The 22,729-nt window shown below is 36.4% G+C and overlaps 1 protein-coding gene across 5 annotated transcripts in view; it reads right to left on the bottom strand.

Moving 5' to 3' along the window:
* The window catches only part of LOC113065223 (rho guanine nucleotide exchange factor 3), a 62,811-nt gene that overhangs the window by 12,860 nt on the left and 27,222 nt on the right, over positions 1-22,729 (bottom strand). For 2 of the 5 annotated variants that reach the window (XM_026236492.1, XM_026236487.1), the window contains exon 3: positions 13,258-13,320. In XM_026236492.1, the coding sequence (XP_026092277.1) occupies positions 13,258-13,320 (63 nt within the window). Of the gene's footprint in view, positions 1-13,257; positions 13,321-16,473; positions 16,666-22,729 lie in introns of those variants that run through there. The other 3 variants (XM_026236491.1, XM_026236490.1, XM_026236488.1) reach the window with 3 other exon arrangements.

Below are 22,729 nucleotides of genomic sequence, written 5' to 3'. Positions count from 1 at the left end.
TCTGAACGCTTCTGATTGGCTGCTCTATTCATAAACTTTTTGACTGGTTAAAATGTGAAACGTTGTAAAAACGCGTAAAGAGTTATGATGCAACAAGAACAAATTACTTTAAACTAATTAAATTCAGCTAAATATATACAAATAATAAAGCAAATACAGATTTAAATAAAGATTTAATTCAATTAAATTCAATAAATGCTTTATTGGCTTGAAAATTGTTACAATGTATTGCCAAAGCATAGGGTTTACACTGAATTTAGAACAGATAAAACATGCATATATATATATATATATATACATATACAAACACACACACATATACATACACATTTAAAAAGAACAAATAATATTTAATAATCTACAAACAATTTATAATTCGATGTGGTGTGTTTGTGTGTGTGTGTGTGTGTGTGTGTGTGTGTGTGTGTGTGTGTGTGTGTGTGTGTGCGCTCTTGTTTTTGTGACATATCAGTTTACACAAAAACAAACGTGTGTGTGTGTGTGTGTGTGTGTAGGCGCATCACTGATTTGTTGGCTCTTCCCTCTTTTTGTGAAAGGCATCAATGTATTTCGCTACTAGTAAGATACAGTCTTGTTTTTCCCCTAATAAATATTTTTTTGTTTAACATTTTGAAGTGGTTAAATAATTTCAAATTTGGGATAAAATGTCTTTCTGATTTCATCATAGTTCTTCTCAGCTGGTGAGGAAGTGTTTCTCTGTGACTACAGTAAGAGCAGACGCGTCTCTCTCTGGTCAGCCAGTGCGGTGGATATCTGTCCGTCCGTAGGTTCTGCTGTAGAGCCTCTTGTGTTGGAGACAGCAGAACCAGATCATCTTCAAACAGAAGAGCTTTATGTTGGAGACATGTCGTGTGAGGCCTGGAGCTGCTGATTGTTCTAGAAGTTCAGCCAATTCATTAATGTAGATATTGAAGAGGGTCTGTGATAGTGGACAGCCCGGTCTCACACCTCGCCCTTGACTGAAGAATTATGTTCTTTTTAGGGCCGGGACTTTATCGCGTTAATTGAGATTAATTCATTACACAAAAAATAACGCGTTAACTAAGATTAATTAATTACAGAAAAAAAAAATTCCCGCATTTTTAATAACTTATTTTTGCACCGCGGAACGTTTCTCACTGGATGAGTTTCGGCGGACCGATTATACTGAAGCACCAACTAGCGTTCGCATATCACTGCAGCACATCGAGCCTCAAGTATCACCTCAACGCAAAACATATCGCAGCTAGCGTGGACTTTACATTTTATGTTGAACTATCTATTATTTTGTTGGTGCAACAGTTTATGTTGAACTCTTTATTGTTTTGGCCAAGGTTATTGAGAGTTGGACTTAGTATGTTATGGCCTCTGAAGCAACAGAGAGATGTTTTCTAATAGTCAGTGTTTCTAATGTTCTGAATGTAATTGACAGTATTGTGTTTTACTTAAAAAACTCTTTACAGAAGGTTCCAGCACCTATAAGCTTCCTGAATTTCTGAAATGTACTATTTCTAAATTGTTTCTAAATATGCTATTGCTACACTTCATGGCAAAAATTGCACTGGTCTGCTAGACATGGTTGAACAAAAATAAACAATATTTTGTTGCTTAAGCTTATGTATTCAGTCATTATTCAATGGTATACTATAAATCCATGTGAAAAAAATTACTTCTCACTGTTCTCAGGTCAAATATTTATATGCGATTAAAATACGATTAATTTCGATTAATTAATTACAAAGCCTCTAATTAATTAGATTATTTTTTTTAATCGAGTCCCGGCCCTAGTTCTTTTATTTCCAATTTTAATAGTGCAATGATTCTTTGAATACATGGTTTTTATAATATTGTATGTTTTACCCCCAATACCTGATTTTGAAGTTTTGACAGCAGAATTAATGCCAAATTGAGTCAAAGGCCTTCTGGAAATCTACAAAGCAAGCAAATATTCTGGTTTTGTTTTGGTTGATGTATTTGTCGATCAGGGTGTGTAGGGTGAAGATGGGGTCTGATATATTTAAAAGCAGATTTAAATAATACATCTATACAGTGAAAGGAGGAAAATGTCATGGAAAAAAAAGAGGCTAAATATATTACACACATTTATAATTAGTAATTTTTCATACACAGATAAAAATGATTTTGTGGTGAAGTAAATATTGTGGAAAAACAAATGTAATTTCTACATTAAATAATTTAGTTCATGCAAGAATTAGAAAATAAAACAGTAAATTCTATATGAGAACTCAATTTAAGTGTGTAGAAATTAAAGTTTGAAGTAATAAGAATATTTTACTTGGAATGGGTTTACAAGGTACTTTAAGTAAATATCAAAGTTATGATCCCGTTGTACCAAGTCCTGAGGTCTGTGTGTTCATTTCATAACTGTGTTGAGTAGACATTTCTAAAAGGATAGCTTACATGTCTGTAAATTAACCACATGCTTTAATAGCATGTTTTTCAGTGCTACATAGTTTGAGTGAGGTTTACAAACCATGACTGAGTGAAGAGTATTGCAGAGTAAACTAGAAATAATGAAGGAGACATTACTTAGCAAATTCTAATTGACCACGTTAAATGTAACATTTGCCTTTGCTAATTTTACATAACTTCATCCATACTTAAAATTTACTTTAAAAACATGTGCAAAACCTTGCAAAAGAACAATGAAGTAAATGTAACTTTTTTTCAGTGCAGAATAAATCTAAAGGTCTATAATATAAAGGTCTTTATACATGAAGATATAGCTACTATTTCATTGTCAGGATGTGTATGAGGATGATTATACATATGTAGTGGTCTGTGGCATCTGAAGGATTGAAAGCCTCTGTCTTGAGGTATAGAGACGTGAACCTCTTGACCTCTTGTGGGGTCAGTGTGAATCTGATCTAGATCCAGCATGCTGTGTTCAGTCAGTTAGTCTGCAGAGAGCAGGAAGTAGTGTACAGTTTGAGGGGTTTTGTTCTGTCCCGGCTGAGCGCTTCCTGTGATTGTGAAGCTATCAGGCGAGGAGGGGTTAGCGGCCGCTCAGATGAACGCCAGCCAAAACACTGACGGTAAACAAACGGTCGCTTTGACGTTCACTCAACGAGGTTCTGCTCAAATAACCCCAAACAGCTTCTGTATGCGCTGGTGACCCGCGACTGCTGACCTCTGCACAGGGGCAATTCATGGGTTCACTACAATCTGTGCACACGCTGAACACGATGAACACGCTAGAGATCGAAACGCTTCTCAAAACGCCCTCATTCATGAAATCAGCAGCTATTAATGAAGTGACCTAGTTTAGACCTGAGACAACACCACGGGCTGAGGGTTTAATATTTGAGTACTTTTACTCCAGAGATGAGTCTTATTCAAATATTCATACAGAATATGGCTAAAGCATACGGACAGGAAAAAAAGGTTCATAAATTCCCAAACACAAAAGCTTTCCTAAGTTTCATTTGCAGCGCTACCGTAAAATGTGGTTAAAATTGAATAATTTTATCAATAACATTTGGCAGAAGATTTTGTGTGATCTGTCTTTGATCTTTCAAGCTGTTTGATGCCACTCAGCGGGTGTTGCACTGCATCGGTTCATGAGAAGTTTAATAAAAAGTGCTCATCCATAAATAAAGTCTCTCACACAGCTCCGGGGGGTGAACAAAGCCTACCCTACCCACTACCCTTCTGTAGTGAATCAATGCATTTCTGTAAGAAAAATATCCATATTCAGAAAGTAATAATCACTTGAGTCTAGCTTGCGCTCACTGTTGTAAACGAAGCAGTTCAGGGAGGATGACGTATGAGCTCAGCTTTGTGCGAGTCTCGTGAGAACCACGATTCATAACAGGAGCGAAGGAAGTAAAGTGTCCTTACTTTGACTACAGTCTCCTCTTGGCTTATATAGAAATCCTCCAATATTCTTCTTTGCAAATCCTTGTTTTGTACTTCTTATTAGTGACCATAGTTTTGTTTTAAACTCTCTCCCCTGTGCTTCCGCGTTCCTAATTTCTGAGAGGCTCTTGTGCAATGCTGAGCTCATACGTCTGAGCGCAAGCTAGATTCAAGTGATTATTACGTTTTGAATATGGATATTATTCTTACAAAATCGCATCAATTCGCTACAGGAGGCCCTCAAGCAGACATAAAAGTCTAAAAGTATATTCTGCCTTTTGATCATATTGAGCATTTGATATTATAGTTTTACTTTAATACATTATAACGCATAATATTATACTTTACTCAACTACATTTCATAAAAACACATAATTCCTTGTCATTTTGAACTGATGAAATCACCCCCTCCTCTGAGACGGATCGATCGAGCTGAATCTTTCCAGTGAACCTGTTGAACTGATTCACAAACCGCACAAGCGATTCATTTGAGAATCAGACTGCAGCTTTGAGTCAACAACTCAAAATGAGCCAAGAACAGTGAAATCATCAGAGCTTGAATATCATGAACACTACTAACTAGCTACTAAATACTACTCCTAACTAAATACTAGTCAAATTTTAATATGGATTTTTGTAAATGAAAATCAACTGAATATGATGTAAAAGCTCAAACTGTTTGGATACCTTTCACTTGAATTATTTTTAATACACACACACAAAAAAAAAAAAAGTACTCATAAACAACTATTATACTATAGTATAATTACTATACTATACTATAACAATTACTATAACAGCAGTTCTCATGTTGGCTGCTCTAAACGTATGATTTGAGCCATCATTTATGTCTAAGACAAATAGCACAGGGTGAATAATGGAATAATAATAATAATCAGGATTAAAGGTTATATGCTGTATCTCAGTTTAGTTTTTGTTTGATAGAGGCTTTATGCCAAATTCAAGTGATTTATATTGAGCCTCATATAAAAGCATTACATCCCAGAAGCAGGTCATCCGTGAAAAGGCACATGATGTAACGTGACTTCTTCATTAAACAGCATGCACTTTATAATCTGTGTGTCGTTTTCATCTGATCAAACATCATCTCTCCGTACTGTATCATGAAGGACTCTGTAAAGATGACCACAGCCTGATGATTTGGCCATGAACACTGGAATGTTTTTGAGAAAGTAGGGCACAGTCGGGTGTCAGAGGAGATCAACATTCATTGAAAGGGTTCAGCTACGTCGAGTGCCCTTCAAAGGGTGCAGTAAATGTCACTTCACCTTTCTCAATCTAGGTCAGCAGACATCGCATTTAACCTCTTGTTAACCATGGGTCAGTTTCATATGATGATGGACCTGCAGTGTCAGAACAGAGTTCACTTCAGGAGCTTTATGAATTTAAACACAGAACAAAATCCCACCAGAGATGGTGATGAAAACAGGAGTGAAAATACCTTTGTGTTGCTGTTTTGGTTGTGTAATGAACAAAAGTGACAGTGATGTACAGTATGTGAAAGTATAAAACCTCACAAAAACAATTAACTGTCACACAATGCTGGCCCCTCCCACACCAGACCGAGTATTTTAATTGGTTCTTTCTAGAAGACAGGGTCTCTGAACTTTGGTGATACGTGCACATGTGCATGTCAACTTCCGTCTTAACGCTGTTCTCATTTGCTCATAAGGGAAACTTTCACACAAAACATGACTAAATCACATTAATGTTTTAAACGTTATAGAGGAGAGAGATATCTTTCAGATAGAAATAAAAGTCCATGTTCAAACGTTTCATCAGGTTGTGTTGTCTTTACAGTGTCTTTCATGAGACAGGTGTGGCATGTTTTGATCTATCTGGCATCTGATTTATGGATTTTGATTAGCTAATACTGTGATTCTAGCAAACACACAATCCTGAAGGGACTGATTATATGAGTAGCCTGATCTAAGGGGAACAAAAATGCCATTTTACGGATATGTCCTACTTCACATTATACACCCTAAAAAATAAAATAAAAAAAAGGCCGTCACAGGCATAACCTTTAAAGGTTACCTTTCAGGTAATATTCTGGATCTTTGAGTTAGGAATATGCACCCTTAGATACAAAGGTACCCCCCCCATCAGTGACAGCTTTTGAGCCTGTTTTTCAGAGAGTGTAGATTACAGGCTACCAGTGTGTGTAGGTACAATCTTGTTAAGATATTTGATCTTTATCAGACATTTCACAGCACCACTGCTTCTGCTGATGGACAAGCCAGAAGAGATTGATCTTTGTTTCCTCTCTTTGTGACAGCTTTCTTTTTTTTTTGTCTAAAAAACAACAACAAGCCACGCCTATGTTCAGGTGTAAACAGGAAGAGCAGGCGCGCCTCCTGGATTATTAACTGTTCTGAGGTGGTTTAGCAGCCAGTATCATAAAATCCTGCAGTTTTAATCTGCCCATAGGGTGTTCTCAAGAGTAGATCTGATAGTTTATAATGGCAGTTAATGTAAGTCTTTCCGTGAAGCAGGATAGCACTGCGCTTGGGTTCCTGAACCATCTGTCCTAAAATAACAGTCAATACAGACAGTCAACCAGCTTTTTTTTTTGTCCCCTCACCTAATCCCTACTGGACCTGAGACTCGAACCAGCAACCCTCAGAGACTGCTTTTCTTCAGACTCTCCTCTTTTTTCCTCTTTTCAAGTTATTAAATTTGTAGGCATTATACAAGTGATGCAAACTAAATTATTTAAAGGACTCTGCCATAAAACCATATCAGAATAAAGGGCTGTCATGCCACAAATAGCTAACATTTAAGTTGCTTTTCATAGAATATCTTTCCAAAATATCTTCCTCCATTTGATTTAAACCATTATATTTTCAAAATGGCCATGTCCAGATTAATTCCACCACAATGACACCAAATGCCACTGATTTCAACCAGGGGTATTATAAAACTAAAAATATAAAAATGAGAGCAGAAAAGCCACCTGGGTGTGATTCAGCAGGAGGAATTACATAAATAGTGTTCGCTTGCTCTGTGGTGAGCTGGAGATGTGAACCCAAACAGGCTGACTAAATGACTACACAAATAAAGTTCAGGAAAAACAAGACCGTGAGGAAACTAAACTGGTTTCTTTTTCAAATAATGTCCAGACTGTTGGACATGAGCACAGGATTGACTGTCTGCGTCAGACTCAAGTTAAGATGAGTGCCCACGGTGAAACCACCTCAGTGGCCCTTGATAGTGATCAATAACTGGTTTTCCACACCAGAAGAACCACAATGGCTGCACAATAAACAATGGCAGTAGCAGCGAAGCAGTGACCGCAGGCTCTTTCAGTATGGGCCAAGCTTTATCTGGCTCAGCGTAACACATGTCAGGCAGGCACGTGGATCCAGTCTCCTCTGGACACTGACAGCACAGGCAAACCTGCTTTGACACGCAGTCTCAGTGTCAGGACAAAAACTATACACTCTTAAAAATAAAGAAACAGAAAGGCTCTTTATGGAACCATTTAGACAAAAACAGTCCACAAACTTGAATGTTATACCAGCAGATTTCTGATCTCAATCACCAGGTTATTTTGTTTAACTTGAAAACATTATAAAATGCTATTAAAAAGGAATTTAAATATTTACCTTTTTGAAAGGGGAATGTAAAAGATTTTTTTTAACCAATAAACAATGAATTCAAATCGATGTCTCTGTGTTCTATTACTGTTACTATGTAATTCCTACTGGTTAATTTAAAGTGGTGATTAATTTATATAAGTTTTAAAGACTCTATGCTAGAGCTGAAGATCTTTGCCCAAACCCGACGGGACCCAATGGGTTCGGGGTTCATTTATCACATCTTACGGGGGCTCGGGTCGGGCTCGGGCTCTGGTTTGTGAGGTAAAGAGCGGTCATGTGATGTGTCGAATAGCACAAGAAAGATGTGAAATGAATGCTGAGCAGGTGTAACAGAGGCTTGCCTCTGACGATTACGTTTTGGTTGCACCAGCAACTAAAGCAAAGTCTGAGGTGTGGAAAAGTTTTGACCATGTTTATAATGAGAATAATGAGTGAATAATGACGCACCATCAGTGAGCGCAGGAGCGCGCTGAAGACATCTACAGTGGATTCAATCATGTTCCTCCACAAAAACCATGTAGCCTAATCTCTGTGAGTAAAGGATTTTCAAAAGTTAAATGAATATTAATTCAGTCTTAAATGCATAATGTGGACAGAGTATTTAGGCTAATGTTGACATAATTTTTTTTATTAAATATCAGCTGCTAGTGGCGAAGCAAATCCCACCGAGCCTTTATCTTAATTCCGTTATTGGCAAATAAATAATAAATAGTGGGGCTCGGGTCCTGTCGGGCCTAACTTTTATTACCCAATTACAGCTCTACTCTATGCTCTTAAAAATAAAGGTGATTCAAAAGAACGATGCCATAGAGGAACCATTTTTGGCTCCACAAAGAACCATTCAGTCAAAGGTTCTGTAAAGAAGCATCTCTTTCTCACCTTCTTATAATCTGGAAAACCTTTTGCCACAAAGAAGCTTTTGTGAAACAGAAAGTTTCTTCAGGTGTAAAAGGTTCTTCATGGAACCAATTAGACAAAATTATTATTCTATGGCATCATGAAGCACCTTTATTTATAAGAGTGTAAATCAAAGTGTTGAAATGTTGCAGCATTATTTAAGTATCACAGGACTAGTTTTACAGGGAGTCGTTAGAGAAATCTGCGTTTCACAGACGTACTTGGTGATTTTAATCCTGTCTGATTCTGCCACGTCTGTGTTTTTCTCACACAACCTCTGTGGATAATTCCAGGGCAAATTACCTAACTCCGTGATCCTCTGAGAAAACGAAACTTGTCCGAATGCAGTTACATAATGTTTTAATTACAGATGTACCTTTATGAAAATTAAACTCGGGTTTAGCCTTCTACAAAAAAGAAAAAAGGAAAACCAGTTAAACTAAAGAAACCACACATTAACATGTTTTGCTATATTAGTCATTTAGTATTTAGTATTTATTGTATAATAATACTGATGGTAATTAATCCGAGCGATTGCACGCATACAGAGCGTGTGAACTCTGTGACGCGCAGATGCACAAAACAGACCCCCCCACCTCTGTACCCTGTAACAAACACAGGTGTTAGAGGTAAGAATCGAAACTCAAACGCAGTTTAGAAAACTAGTCCCGTCCAAATAGGGCTATAGTTCTTGTTTCTATTATATAGATTATTTTTAACAAATATTTTCTGTTTTCTTTTTCATTTTACTTTGTTATTTTTATTATTCATTTTATTTAAACATGTCTGTACAGTTTTTATTAAATTTTTGTTTTTAGTTTTAGTTATTTTAAAACTTCAAAGTACACTAGATGAAAATGAGAAATGCTGCCTTGACCAAATAGCCTAGTTTTTAAGGAATCAATTATTTTTTTTATGAAATATTATATATAGTTTTTAATAATAAGACTGCCAAGGCTTTTGTTTTGACTTCCTTTGACTTCCCAGGCTTTAATCTGGGGCCAGACCCAGACAGTGACTACAGTCAGTGATTGGAGTGATGAATTGTGCAGTAGAAATAATACTAATTTTAAGCTTGAGTCACATGTACGGGTAAGGGAGCGCACCCAAACATGAAAACAATGGCCAGTGTCAGAATTCCCCAAACTGACATCACGACACATCCGTAACAATCCCTCCTTCCCAGAATAACCCACTCAGAGCTGTCAAGAGAGTCTAGCACACTGAAACCAGCTCCTTTTGTTCAGACCTCATGCTTGTGTGCAGTCTGGGATAGAAGGGGGAAAACATGCCTCACAGCAGCTTCCAGGAGTGTTTGGCCATACACTTAAGCTCAAGTTAATGTGTCTTTACTGGAGCGGTTCATCTGGCATCAGCTCTCAAAGCATTGCATTGTGGGTTGTCTCTCTGATGACTGCAGATATAAACCCATCAGAGCCCTTCAATAACTACAGTAAATGAGTTGTAATTATGTCCAATTCATCAGTTATTACATTCACACAGTGCTTTGACCTGTGTGGAAACCTCAAAGCCTCCAGCTCTGAAATGAGTCAAACAGACAGACGCTACATCATAAAAAAATCAGAGAGAAGAGCATGCATCATTAGAAGTATGAATGTGAACGTTTGCCTCTGGTATTAATCAAATTTATGATGTTTTTGTCAGACAGAGATCAAAGAAACATGTTTTATACTTTATGAGCCTGTGCTGAAATGTCTGCAAAAAATTATATTATATTGTTGCTTCTTGCACGTGACACTTTCGATGTGAAATGACCAGAGAGTGGTGATGAAGTAGGAAATTAAATGTCAAGTGACTGGCATTAAAAGTGTAATGCTCCATCACATTTGGAAATTACATACCACATACACTAGACTAGGGGTGTGTGATATGATGATTTTTGATCATGGATGATAAAAATGTCTCCACAACCTACTTCTGAAAAAATATAGTATCATGCTACAGCACACAGTCTATCATCTGCAGTTCTGGCTCCTCCATCATATACTGCACAACACCACGTGCATTCATAGCAGAGTTACCCTCTCATTATTAGCATGTGCTTTTAAATGTTTCATTCGTGCGCTGGTCTGACCTGTGCTTTTTCTGAGCACCGCATACACCCGCGCATATACGCACGCGCTAAAGCCGGTCAAACAGCACCTGATTATTAAAGCAAGTTATCTTTTGCACTAATACGGTCAAAACATACAAGGTTTACATGTAGACCCAGTTGGTTATGTATAAAATGAAATAAACAGTTGAGAGAAAAACGTATACATGCCTGTATATTACAGGCCTATTAAACATGCAGCCTACTGTCATTACGGTCAAGGGATAGATCACCCCAAAATTTCATTTGTGTCATTATTTACTCACTGTCACGTTGTCCCATACCTGTATTAATTTCTTTCTTGTGCTGAACACAAAAGAAGATATGTTTGGGTAACCAAACAGTTGCTGGTCCACACTGAATTTGATAGTAGCAAAAAATACTCTGGAAGTCACTGTGGACCAGCAACTGTTTGGTTACCCAAACATAATAATATCTTCTTTTGTGTTCAGCACAACTGACAGAATTTCTATTTTTGGGTGAACTATTCCTTTAACTTTAATAAAACAACAAAACACAAAAAAGAAAATAATCCCTGCTCTTGTGTGAAGAAATTTAATACAGTTGCTTTAGGAATCAGTTTATATAGTGCTTTATTTTTATATTTGTTCATTCAATTTCTTGAATGCTCATGCTAAATACACCTATTGTACCTGAAAATAAAGCACTGTTTGTTTTATTTGTCTATTACTGTATGTGTAGTTGTAATGTGTATCTTTGTCATTAAAAAATAAGTACAAATATTTTTATCTTCACCCTCTTTGGCCTAAATATCTGCCATTCTTTTTAGTTACCTCGAAAGGCTTTGTCTTTATAATATGGAAATTAGTTTGGCTGTGATGCTCAGACAACTTGCACAATAGTAAAACCAACATGACAAAGAATTGTGAGAAAATCCTGAATCGTAATACTTATAAAAAAATAAAAATAAAAAAAAAACAAAAAAAAAAACAACGTGATATATTTTTTACATATTGTCCACCCCTACACTAGACCCTACCCACAGCCTAACTATTAGTGTTAAATCAAACCGTGCCGTTTTTGCTTGCTTCAGTAAGTGTTTGAGCTCTTTTACCAAGAGGTTTTGTACCCGAGCGCTCCTCAAGTGCGCTGCTGTATCAGGTGAGTTACCAAGCAAGTTTACACATGGAGCTGGGGCAAAATCTATTAGGAACTGCCCGAAAATATCTATTTATTAATTGATAATGATGTAACAAAAAAATGTTTTATGGTTGTTCTCTAATTCTGTGGAACTAATTACTTATTTTCACATAGCATCAATATTTTGGTATTTTTTTAGGTCAGGAAAATATTAGAACTTCTAAGATTTTGTACTTATTTTACAATTTTTTTAATAATCTTTTGCACAGATTGGATTTTTCTAGAAGTCTGTCTCTCTTTCTGGAATATTCTGTGAACTTCTTTCTGGAACAGTGCTCTCTGTAATGAGCGTTCTGTAATCGGCTCCTGTTATCATAACATGTTTAATAAAGGATGACAACTATGCTTCAATTCTTCTTTTCCAATAGAATCTGCAGTGAATTGTATGTAATAGGTTCATTTTTAGAGTTTTGCCAAAATATCGATTTCATATTTAAATTTTCCATATAGTAAATGCTATCATATTGACATTTCAACTTCCTGAGTTCCTATTAAATTATCATCTTTGAGCAAATAAATACTGATGCTGTAAGGTATGTCAAAAACTGTTGGCCTACTGTTTATGCGCTGTAAAATACATGTTGGCTTTAAAACTGGCATTTAAAGAAAACTTGTGCCTGGAGAATCTAACAAACCATTCAGATAAACGCTGGCTCATGCCAATTCTAACAGTTTTATAAGTTCATCTGCACTAAACCATTGGTCTAAAACATAAGATACGTTAAGATAGATAAGATACTGGACAGTTTCCAGGATGGTAGTGAGACAGATATAAACCACCACATAAAACTCCTGCATGAACCAACCAGGAGAATGTTAAGAGAAAAATTAAGTGTTCAGAAACAACACCCCAGATAGTTACGAGTTAAGCAAAAGTCTGAAACATTGTTCCTATATCTCTGTGTCTCTCTTTCATGCAGAGTTACAGTACGCTGACAGAACAGAACTAAACCTCCTTCAGTGTCATACAACACACTCTAAAAACATGAAGACATCTGTGGTTCATGAAGAACCTTTCCATTCCACAAACGTTTCTTTCTTATGGGAAACATTTGTTTAGATTATTGAAAGGTTTTTCACACTGAAAGCTTCTGAAAAGTCAAACCTAAATTCTTCTATGGCATGGTTGATAAAAGTTGTATTCCTCACTTGCATGAACTCTGCAGTCACAACTCATAGTGGCCAAAAAAACAAAAACATGCAATCATACACTTCTATTAATAGCTTTCAATGACATGCCTTTAACCCAATTGTCATGCTATTTTAAGTAATAATTGGCAAGGTACCAAGGTGCAATATAGAGCTGCAGTGATATTTTTTTCAGTGGCTTTTGGATTACCTCAGAAAATAAGCTATGTGAACAACAAAAGGTTCTGTCAACAAAACAAAAAAACTAAACAAAACCTTGAATTCAGGACGATGAAACCAGAAGTCCTAAAATACAAAAAAAGGTCTGGGATTTGGCCTACAAAAACATGTCATCCCTGCAGCACATACGATGGATAATGGAGAGTAAATAATGTTTTTTATCATAGTGCAGTGCATTATGGGTACTGTAGGTCTAGATGCATATTTGTAACTCACATTGATGTCCAAGCTGCACAGACTGAGTGAATCCACATCTCTCGTCCTCTGCTTCCTCTTCTTCTGTAAAGACACAAATGATGAGCAGTTGAACAATAGTGTAGTAGTGATCCGCGTGATTTCATCATTTGAAAATGGTTATATAGATGAATATCACACAATAACACAAGACAGAGATCATAGGTTCACCATGTTGAAATGTCTGAATAAAAAAGTAGTGAGTAGTGTCTATACACTGAGACAAATACAAATTTATTAAGGCAGATTAATGAAAAATTGAAGGGTAATATTTAAAAAAAATAAAAAAAAAAATTAAATATATATTCAGATATAAATGTGTGCTGCACATTTTGTGTAGGACTGTTTCCTGATTCTGGGAGAGAAGACTATAATGCCAGTAGCGGTTTCTATAAAGTGGGGCAATTTCAACTTTGCAAGGACAGTCTGGCGTTTCACAGCCTGATTTGATGATCATAAAGGACACTGATGATTCAAACAGGAGTTCTGAGCAGTGTAGAGTAGCGCTTTCTTTTTCTCCAATCACAAATGCAGACATGGTTTTATGTTTACGCGACGTGTAAGTTATTATAACCAGTAATTATGTCCTCACTGGATACAACAAAACCCTCATTTGTAATAGGCTTCATTGGTTTCGGATCGTCATGCACAACATCACACGCTTGAGGTACTGAGCCAATCACAATGCACTGAATAGCTGGCCAATCAGCATACACCTCTCTTTTTCAGAACGATGAGCTTTGTTTCCGAAAGGCGGGGCATAGAGGAGAAACAATAATGTACATTATGTGGAAAATAATGTGTTTTTTTTTAACCTTAAACCAAATAAATACTTTGCATTACACCAAATACACAAAATGATGTTCTTTTTAGCAATGTCATAGGACCCTTTTAAAACATGCATTTTAATGCATGGCATTAGGAATGAACAAGTTTAGCAAAAAAGAACATCAGAAACATTAAAAGTCTTACAATATTTCTTTCAAATCAAATCAATCTTTCAGCTGAATGTATTCAGTAAGCTTGAACTCACTGTGAAGTGGTCCTCTTATACTCTTTTATAAAGTCTTGATTTTGTTTTGGGTGTGTACTAGAACAGACTCTCATACTAGGTTGTTAGAAAAACACATTTTTTTCACATATTTTACAATATTACAACACCTCTCTCCCCAGTCTGGCATAAATAGTTCCTGTATCAAATGAAGGCCCCCCTTCTTGAATACGAGATGTGTGGTGATTGGTTAGCTGGGTCAGTAGTAAATTAATTTGAGCATGATTTAAACCCAAATGATTGTAACCAAACAGCAACATTAAAGACTAACTAAAATTGAAAGTGAAAAAGCATAATATGACCCCTTTAATAAACTGTTTTTACAGTGAACTCAAGTTAATGAGAGGCTGTTCACTTTAAATGCTTGACACATTTAAGACCAGCTGTTGTTGTACATGGTCAATTAGAGCTCATCTTTATCTAAATTGATCAGTCTTTGACTGGTCAAACCGATGGGCATTGGGCAGTTTTGTTATTGTTGCTCCATAACCGTTTATTCTCCATGACAACCAGCAGCATGGGGAGTGATTATTATCTACATCCTGAAGTGTGAACAATAGAGCAGGTGAAAGACTGCTGCTCACGACCCACGAACAACACCCACTGTATCTCCATCATGTATTATTAGATTCAGGTCTCGTAGTAAATAAAGTATTCATGCACTGAAACTCTTAATATCGGACTTTGCTCTCATTGGAACAAATGAGATCTTTTAAATAAATTGGCTGATCCGGTTTCCTGTGGTATATCTATCCTTGTTATATGTTGTATACCATCCTAATGAACAAATGTTGAACATGAAACAAGATATTTGAAAGAATGTTGTTAACCAAACAGATGCTACTAGCCATTGACTTACATAGTAAGAAAAACTACAGTAACTGTTTGGTTAACATCATTCTGTTAAATGTCTTGTGTTCAGCAGAATTAAGAAATTCAAACTGGTTTGGAAGAACATGAGAGTGAGTAAATTATGACATCATTTCCAATGAAGGGCAAGCTATGCCTTTTAATACTCAAAAAATCCTCAGTTGTGAAGCAAATTCAATTTAAGGTGTAAAGCGTCTCTATAAAGAAAGCTCAGTTAAGTTCAGTGTTGATTCAGTTTAGTTCACTAATAGTATCAATGATGCAAAGTTCATCAGTGATAAAAAACAATTCAACTATAAAACTGCTTTAAAGAAAACAATATATAACATCACTTCGACACACAAACTGCAGCACATTTGAGCGATTCTTTTTCTCCATCCCCCACCAAACCCGCTGAAGAAACATTCACATGAAGTACTGCTGCTTTCATCCTCCGATTCCACTCAATGACAAAGAAAGTCATCATGATGCAACTGAACTTAGGGAAAATGTTCATTATTCACCCAAAAAACAATCTAAACTGTTTAAAGAAAAAAATTAAATGCATTTAGAAATATAACGTTTAGGGGAATCAATGTAAAAGTTGCAACAGTTGTGTAACAACAGAAATCACAACCGCTTCCATATGTAGACCAACTCTAAACAAACAAGCAAAAAAACAAAACAATCAACATCCTTTATCCCTTATTTACTACAGTTATTAAAAATTAATCAATAAATACTTTAAACAAAAACTAACAACAACAATTTATAGAGAAAGAAAAATACGTAAACGTACTCGGCACATACATAACATCAGATGCCCTGTAGCAAGTAAAGGAAGTTCTTTCATTTCACAGATGAAATGGAGAGCAAATGGAGTTTGCTGTTTTATTATTATTATTATTAATTTCTATTTCAGTTCTAGTTTCAGTTACTTTAGAGCTTCAACAAACTAAATGAAAATGTGAAATATTGCTTTAGCATTTAGCTGTAAAACCTCTTTAAAAACATATTTCAATTAACAATTATTTCCAATGATTTAGTTTTAGTTAAAGACAATAACCCTGATCTCCTGGTGTTTCTCCCGACTAAGAGACCCCAGTAATTACGTGTCTGCTTTTATAGTATGTTGAGAACAATGTCCCAGACTGTGCTTACATTTGCCAAGATACCAAATCTGCAATCAGAAGTCCGAGATATCCAAATAAGAAATCCCAAATCAAAAGACCTGTGTTATGTGATCCACATTCATTACTTCTGAAGAGCAGCCAGTGAGTGATATGATGTTCGCTCACCTTCTGATGGATGAAAAGACAGCACCCCATCATTGGGCTTCACAGCAGAATTCCTCAGACCTACAACCCCCCGAAAACACCTTTACAATTTCCCTCCGTGGACCACTGTCACCTGTCTAATCCTCAGCCATGTGTGTCTACAGATGTGTGTGTGTGTCCGTACACAGGAGAGCAGCAAACAGGATGTTCAGGGGGAAGTGTGTCGGGCTATATCAGGCCCAAGCCGGGCGCGAGCTCTCAGACCACATCTCTGCTTGTGTTTGTCTGAGGCCGGGTGGCGTCAAACACCCCTTCAGTGAGAGGAACAGCATCCTGTTGCAGGGAAGAATAGTACACAATCGCTTTTCCTCCCTCCTCATCCACTTTATCCAGAGCTACTCAAACCCTCGTAATGTGATAAAGGTCTCGCAATTAAAGCCAGCAGAATTCACGTTTCATTTTGGTTACTCTCTTAAAGCACACCAACCGGGCTTCACCACTAGAAAGTTAACATTTTCTCTTTGAAACAATTATTGTCTGAATAATAAAGAATAATCCTAAATGTAAAACACTACTGGTATATATTTCTAACTGTATCTGTCTCTGCTGCTCACCAAGGCTGCGTTAATTTGATCAGCAGTGAAATGTGATTACAATTTAAAAGAACAGTTTAATATTTGAATATTTTATAATGTAATTTATTGCTGTGATCAAAGATGAAATTTCAGCACTACTACAGTCTCTTCAGTGTCACATGATCCTTCAGAAATTATTCTAATATGCTGATTTGCTGCTCAATAAACATATGATCCAATTATCAATGCTAAAGAGAGTTATTGCTGCTTAATATTTTTAAATAAATGATAAATGTAATACTTAGTTGAGCTGTACCTATACTGCCACAGCATAAGAGGTTTGTGTACACTTGCATATCAGGAAGCCAGAAAATCCCTGCTAAACACACTCTGTGGAACCGAACGGTCTTCCCTTAAGCATTTCCTGTTGAAGGAGTGTGCTGTGTATCTGATGCTGATTTTAAGGCATGCTGAAATTGATCATGTTTACGTAATGAACATACATGAATTACCAGGGGGATTTTCTTAGATTTGTTTTGTTTCTGTCCAAACTGAAACTGTTGCTGGCTATTTTAAGTCTTAATTGTGAATACTGACGATACAAGTGACGGCTTGTATAATACAGATTGTTTCAAAGCAGCTTTTCAGTATAAAACAGGAAAATAACGGTGTTAACGTCACAAAATGAATAAATTATGAAGAGGATTCAATTTCAGCTATAATTCCGCTCTATGAAAGACAATAATGTCAATATTTAGCTCAGGTTAATAATAACAGTTCAATAACAGTGTCAATGTTGCAAAGTTCATCAGTGATAAAGCAGCTCTATATTAGACAATAGTGTAATTAATCAGTTCAGTGTTGATTCAGCTCAGTAACAGTGCAAAGTTCATCATTTATGAAACCAGTTCAGTTCAGCTATGTATAAGCAGCACTAAATATTGTCATCATTCAGCTCAGTTCAGTCCAAGTTTCTCATACAACAGTGTCAGTGCAGTCAAATCGTTAATATTACTAATACTAATTGTCTTTTAAGCAAATTTTATTTGTATAGCACTTCATAATACACATTCTATAAAAAAAAACAACTTAAGAGAGATTCATACAGTGTTAGTCTGTTTATATCTAAGCATATTTCAAACACAGACCTTCCACAGAGACAGACTCACTGTCTGACAATGAAACTCTTCAGTGGTTTTGGGAGGATCCCCTATCCTGGCGAGGACGGGTGATGCCTCAAGGTTCAGTGTTAGGTCCCCTCCTCTTCTCTACACAACCTCACTGGGCACAATCATAAAGGTAGACATCCTCTGTCACTGGTACACAAATTACCTCTCTTGATACAGCAGCACAGGTCTATTTCTCCTTCCAAACTGACAACCCCACCATCTAAGCTTGTATGTCAGCCTGTCTAGCCTGCTTGAAGAAACACCATAATCAGCTCAACCTTGCAAAGACAAGTTCCTTCTGATGCCAGCCAACCCATTATTCGAACATAACATCACTGTACAGCTGAACTGAACTGAAATGCCACATCTGCTTATCTATGATCAGCTTGGACTCACAATGGTTTTGGACAAAACCTTCTTGTCTCAATATTACACACAGCTTCAAGCAGTTTTTTTTCTCATCTGAGCTGGACTTGTTTATTTGTTTTTTTATATATAAAAATATACAGGCAGACCAAAAAGATTGTAGAGTCACACTGAAGGCATCAAGGGCTATTTGAGCAAGAAGGAGAGTGATGGGGTGCTGCTCCAGATGATCTGGCCTCCACAGTCACCGGACCTGAACCCAATCCAGATGGTTTAGGGGTGAGCTGGACCGAAGACAGAAGGCAAAAGGGCCAACAAGTGCTAAGCATCTCTCGGGGAACTCCTTCAAGACTGTTGGAAGACCATTTCAGGTGACTAGCTCTTGAAGCTCATCAAGAGAAAGCCAAGAGTGTGCAAAGCAGTCATCAAAGCAAAAGGTGGCTACTTTGAAGAACCTACACGATTTTCAGTTGTTTCACACTTTTTTGTTATGTATATAATTCCATATATAATTCCACATGTGTTAATTCATAGTTTTGATGCCTTCAGTGCGACTCTACAATTTTCATAGTCATGAAAATAAAGAAAACTCTTTGAATGAGAAGGTGTGTCCAAACTTTTAGTCTGTACTGTATATTATTGGCAAATGTAAAAGTTCTTTCACACCAAAAATGAAATGAATAAGCCTTAGGCTGAAGAAAGTTTTAATTCATGCCTGTAGACGCCTTTCAGCTGTGCTGCCATACTGGATTGCATGAAGTATGCAGGAGAAGAAAGTTTAACACTCTTCTGCAATTAAAAAAAAAAATGAAAAAAAGTAAATTTTATCTAATATAATTTTTGTTTATTCCTATGGTTGAATTGGATCATCGAAGGTCAGCAGTAAAGACACTGGTTAATAAAATGGGAGTAATATTGCAGAATGGGACACATATTGCAGCTTTGCATCATATTCTGAGTTTGCATTTAGCTGTTTTTATTCATTTTGGGGAATACTGAACCTGTTTTTGTGTAGGTGAGAGGAGTAAATGCATTTTCATATTTAGTCTAGAATTACAGTAAGATCATGTTCACTCAACTCCTCTGCACTCACTCCTGAAAATAAGTAACTGACCTTACTTATTTGAAAAACTAATTTTCAAGAAAAATTTTAAAGGAATGCATTACTTTACTAGTTACTTTGAAAGTAATCTGATTACATACAGTAACTCACTTCACATGTAATGAATTACCTTCAACACTGCCAGAGAACACAGAGAATAACAACTGAATGAAACCATGTTTAGTGTACCAGCTTTACTACATGAGGATATTACCAACTGCACCGTCAGAATCCATCTACAGTGGACAGTGATATGATCACCAGCTGTTCAGAGATGAGCAACAGACTGAAGGGAACAGTATCACCCTACAATACTGGAAACTTCATATGAAACAGAGAGAGAGAGAGAGAGAGAGAGAGAGACTTTGACTTCAATAAATTCAATAACACATAAGAGACCTATATAAAAAAAAAAAAAAAAAAAATTAAAAATTAATTTAAAAAATAAAAATAAAGATAAATAGATAAAAACAAATATAAAAACCTTAAACACTCAAAAATTAAACACTAAATCTCCCTGATCATCAGCTTAAAAAACCATCAACACCCCACACATGAAAAAAACAATTGACATCATTGAGGCTATAAAAAGCATATTCCATAATTAGTCTTCTTTATACACCCTCTCATCATCAGAACAGCATACACATTATCCCTCCCTTCTACTTTATTTTCCCTTGTACACCAGATTGCCAACTTTGCTGCACCATATAAGAACTTTAATAAAACAACTTTAGATTTTTTTTGTTTTAAATATTAAGGATCAAAAATAAACAATCATTGATTAAAATTCCCTGTAAAATGTACACTCCAGCTTTCCATTAAGCCCAAAATTTGATCCAAATGTGGAGATTCAATAAAAATATGGAAAACAGTTTCAGACACCCCCCAAAAGGACAACCCTCATCATCTGAGTGCTTTGTGTGTGTTTGTAGCTAAAATCCCATGTACAACTCTCCACTGAAGATCACCCACCCTCTTTTCAATGGCTCTTTTGTACAGGGACCGCCAGCTACCTTTCGGGGAAGAGTCTGATTCAAACACTGTTGTCCATTTAATATCTCTTACATTTTTTTAGACGTTGATCGTTAGTGGTTTTTACACATGCTCTGTAAAGTGGTTGTCTGTTCAAAATACTAAAAAGATTCAGTTCCGGTGTGTCCAAAGACAGTACTGACTGTCATCTTCTTGCCAGTCTTCTTTTTTTATGGAAACATGCAATTCAGGAAGCCAAGCTTTACCTCCATCATTAAAACTCTCCACATGAGAAACTTTTTATAACATCCCTTATTGGAGCAGGGAAGACCTCCTCAAGATCATGTAACAACTTCTCAATTATGTGTTCAGACCTGAATCCCAGCATACGCAGTGTTGGGAAGGTTACTTTGGAAATGTAATAGGTTACAGATTACAAGTTACCCTGTTTAAAATGTAATAGTAGTGTAACTTTTTTAATTACTTTAATAAAGTAATGTAACTAATTACTTTTGAGTACTTTTTGATTACTTTTCTAAATTTCTAATGAATGTTTATTTGCAACTGTTAATAATTTTCAAATATTTACACCATGCAGGTTTAACCTTAAAGCAGTGCTCGATACTCTCAGACTTTCACCATCCTTTACTGTTTATAGATACTGTTTTTGAAACCAAATCTTTGCATAACTACATGAAACACTGCATCTAGCAATGGTTTTGGAAAAACAAAGCATATTCATCAACTCAAATATGGTTATCTAATAAGCATGTGTCCTATTTTGTGTCCTAAACTCCTGAAACATTGGTGTCTTTTTGAAACACTGCTGTCTCTTTGTATATGATGATAGTTTCTCAAAATAAGTAAAATGCTCATGAAGTGACTCACAGCAGTTCTAGAGATTATGTTTGTGTTTATGTTTGTGGCAGAGGCTGAAAGTAGGCCACTGTGTAGTAAAGGAAACCGAATGTCTGCGCCATTCATTTCCACAAGGGGTGGACTGGGGGAAAAAAAATAGGCTTGAAAATCTCACACTCATACACCCACAACACATTCTGAAGCATGGACAACACTATATTGTGTATGGTCCTGACATGAAAAAGATTTATATCCTTATGTTGGGGACATGCAACGTAATTAAGAGTTCTCTCCTGAACTGCACCTTCACTCCCATTATCCATACATCCTCTCAGATTTTGATTTGACTTTTACCATGTTTTGTAAGTGCATTTTTGTTTTTTGGCAAATTAATTACAAATTGTATTTATTTTTAATACAAATTACAATGTTAAACTACCATACCATAGGCTAAATTAGTTTTCCTAAGGGTTGTGTTTTTGTCTGCACTAGCTCCCCCTAAACCTATGATAAAATATGATTATTTGTCAGCTAAATTACTACTGTAACATTACAATAGATAACAATGATGTAGTTTATACAGTATTCTGAGTGAGTGTGAGCAATGTGCTGCTGCTGCTTGACTAAGTGAACAAATACAAAACTACAGTAGCATCTTTAGATGAAACTGACCTGCATTTGAACCCTGAACAGTAGTTTTGCTTTTCTGCTCCAGCTGTGTGCTTCCACGGTCCACTCATTCTCTCTCTGTCGCATTGATTAAACTGAGTCTGATCCAAACCGTTCGGCGGAGGCGCGGAGAGCCCAAACATTGCCAGTCACGACTAACCGATTCATGATTTATTAGAGATTTAATTATCGAATGGCGGATTCGGAAATAATCGCTTTAGTACATTCGGCGTGCAATTATACAATAAAAATATTAAAATAGAGGCCCAAATCGTCTTCCAGGCCACCGGGAATAGTCCCGGGTTTCCTGATGTCCAGTCAGCACGCAGAACGTGCAGGAGTCATAGGTTTACATTTTGCAGCCTAATATTCACAGACACTCCCATATTGTGTTTTGATTCAAGTAAAAAAAAAAGTGTACTGACCTACTTTTGATTTATTCGTCCAAAATGTGGCATATTCCGTCCGCGTTAGGATGAATTACGTTTTTATGACTCGATTCTACGAACCAGTGTGTGTTTACCGTATCGCAGAGATTATTCGTATGTCTGAGTGCAATTTGG

Source organism: Carassius auratus, chromosome 47, assembly GCF_003368295.1.
Source record: "Carassius auratus strain Wakin chromosome 47, ASM336829v1, whole genome shotgun sequence".
Classification (NCBI taxonomy): Eukaryota; Metazoa; Chordata; class Actinopteri; order Cypriniformes; family Cyprinidae; genus Carassius; species Carassius auratus.
This window is presented reverse-complemented; position numbering and strand designations above follow the sequence as displayed.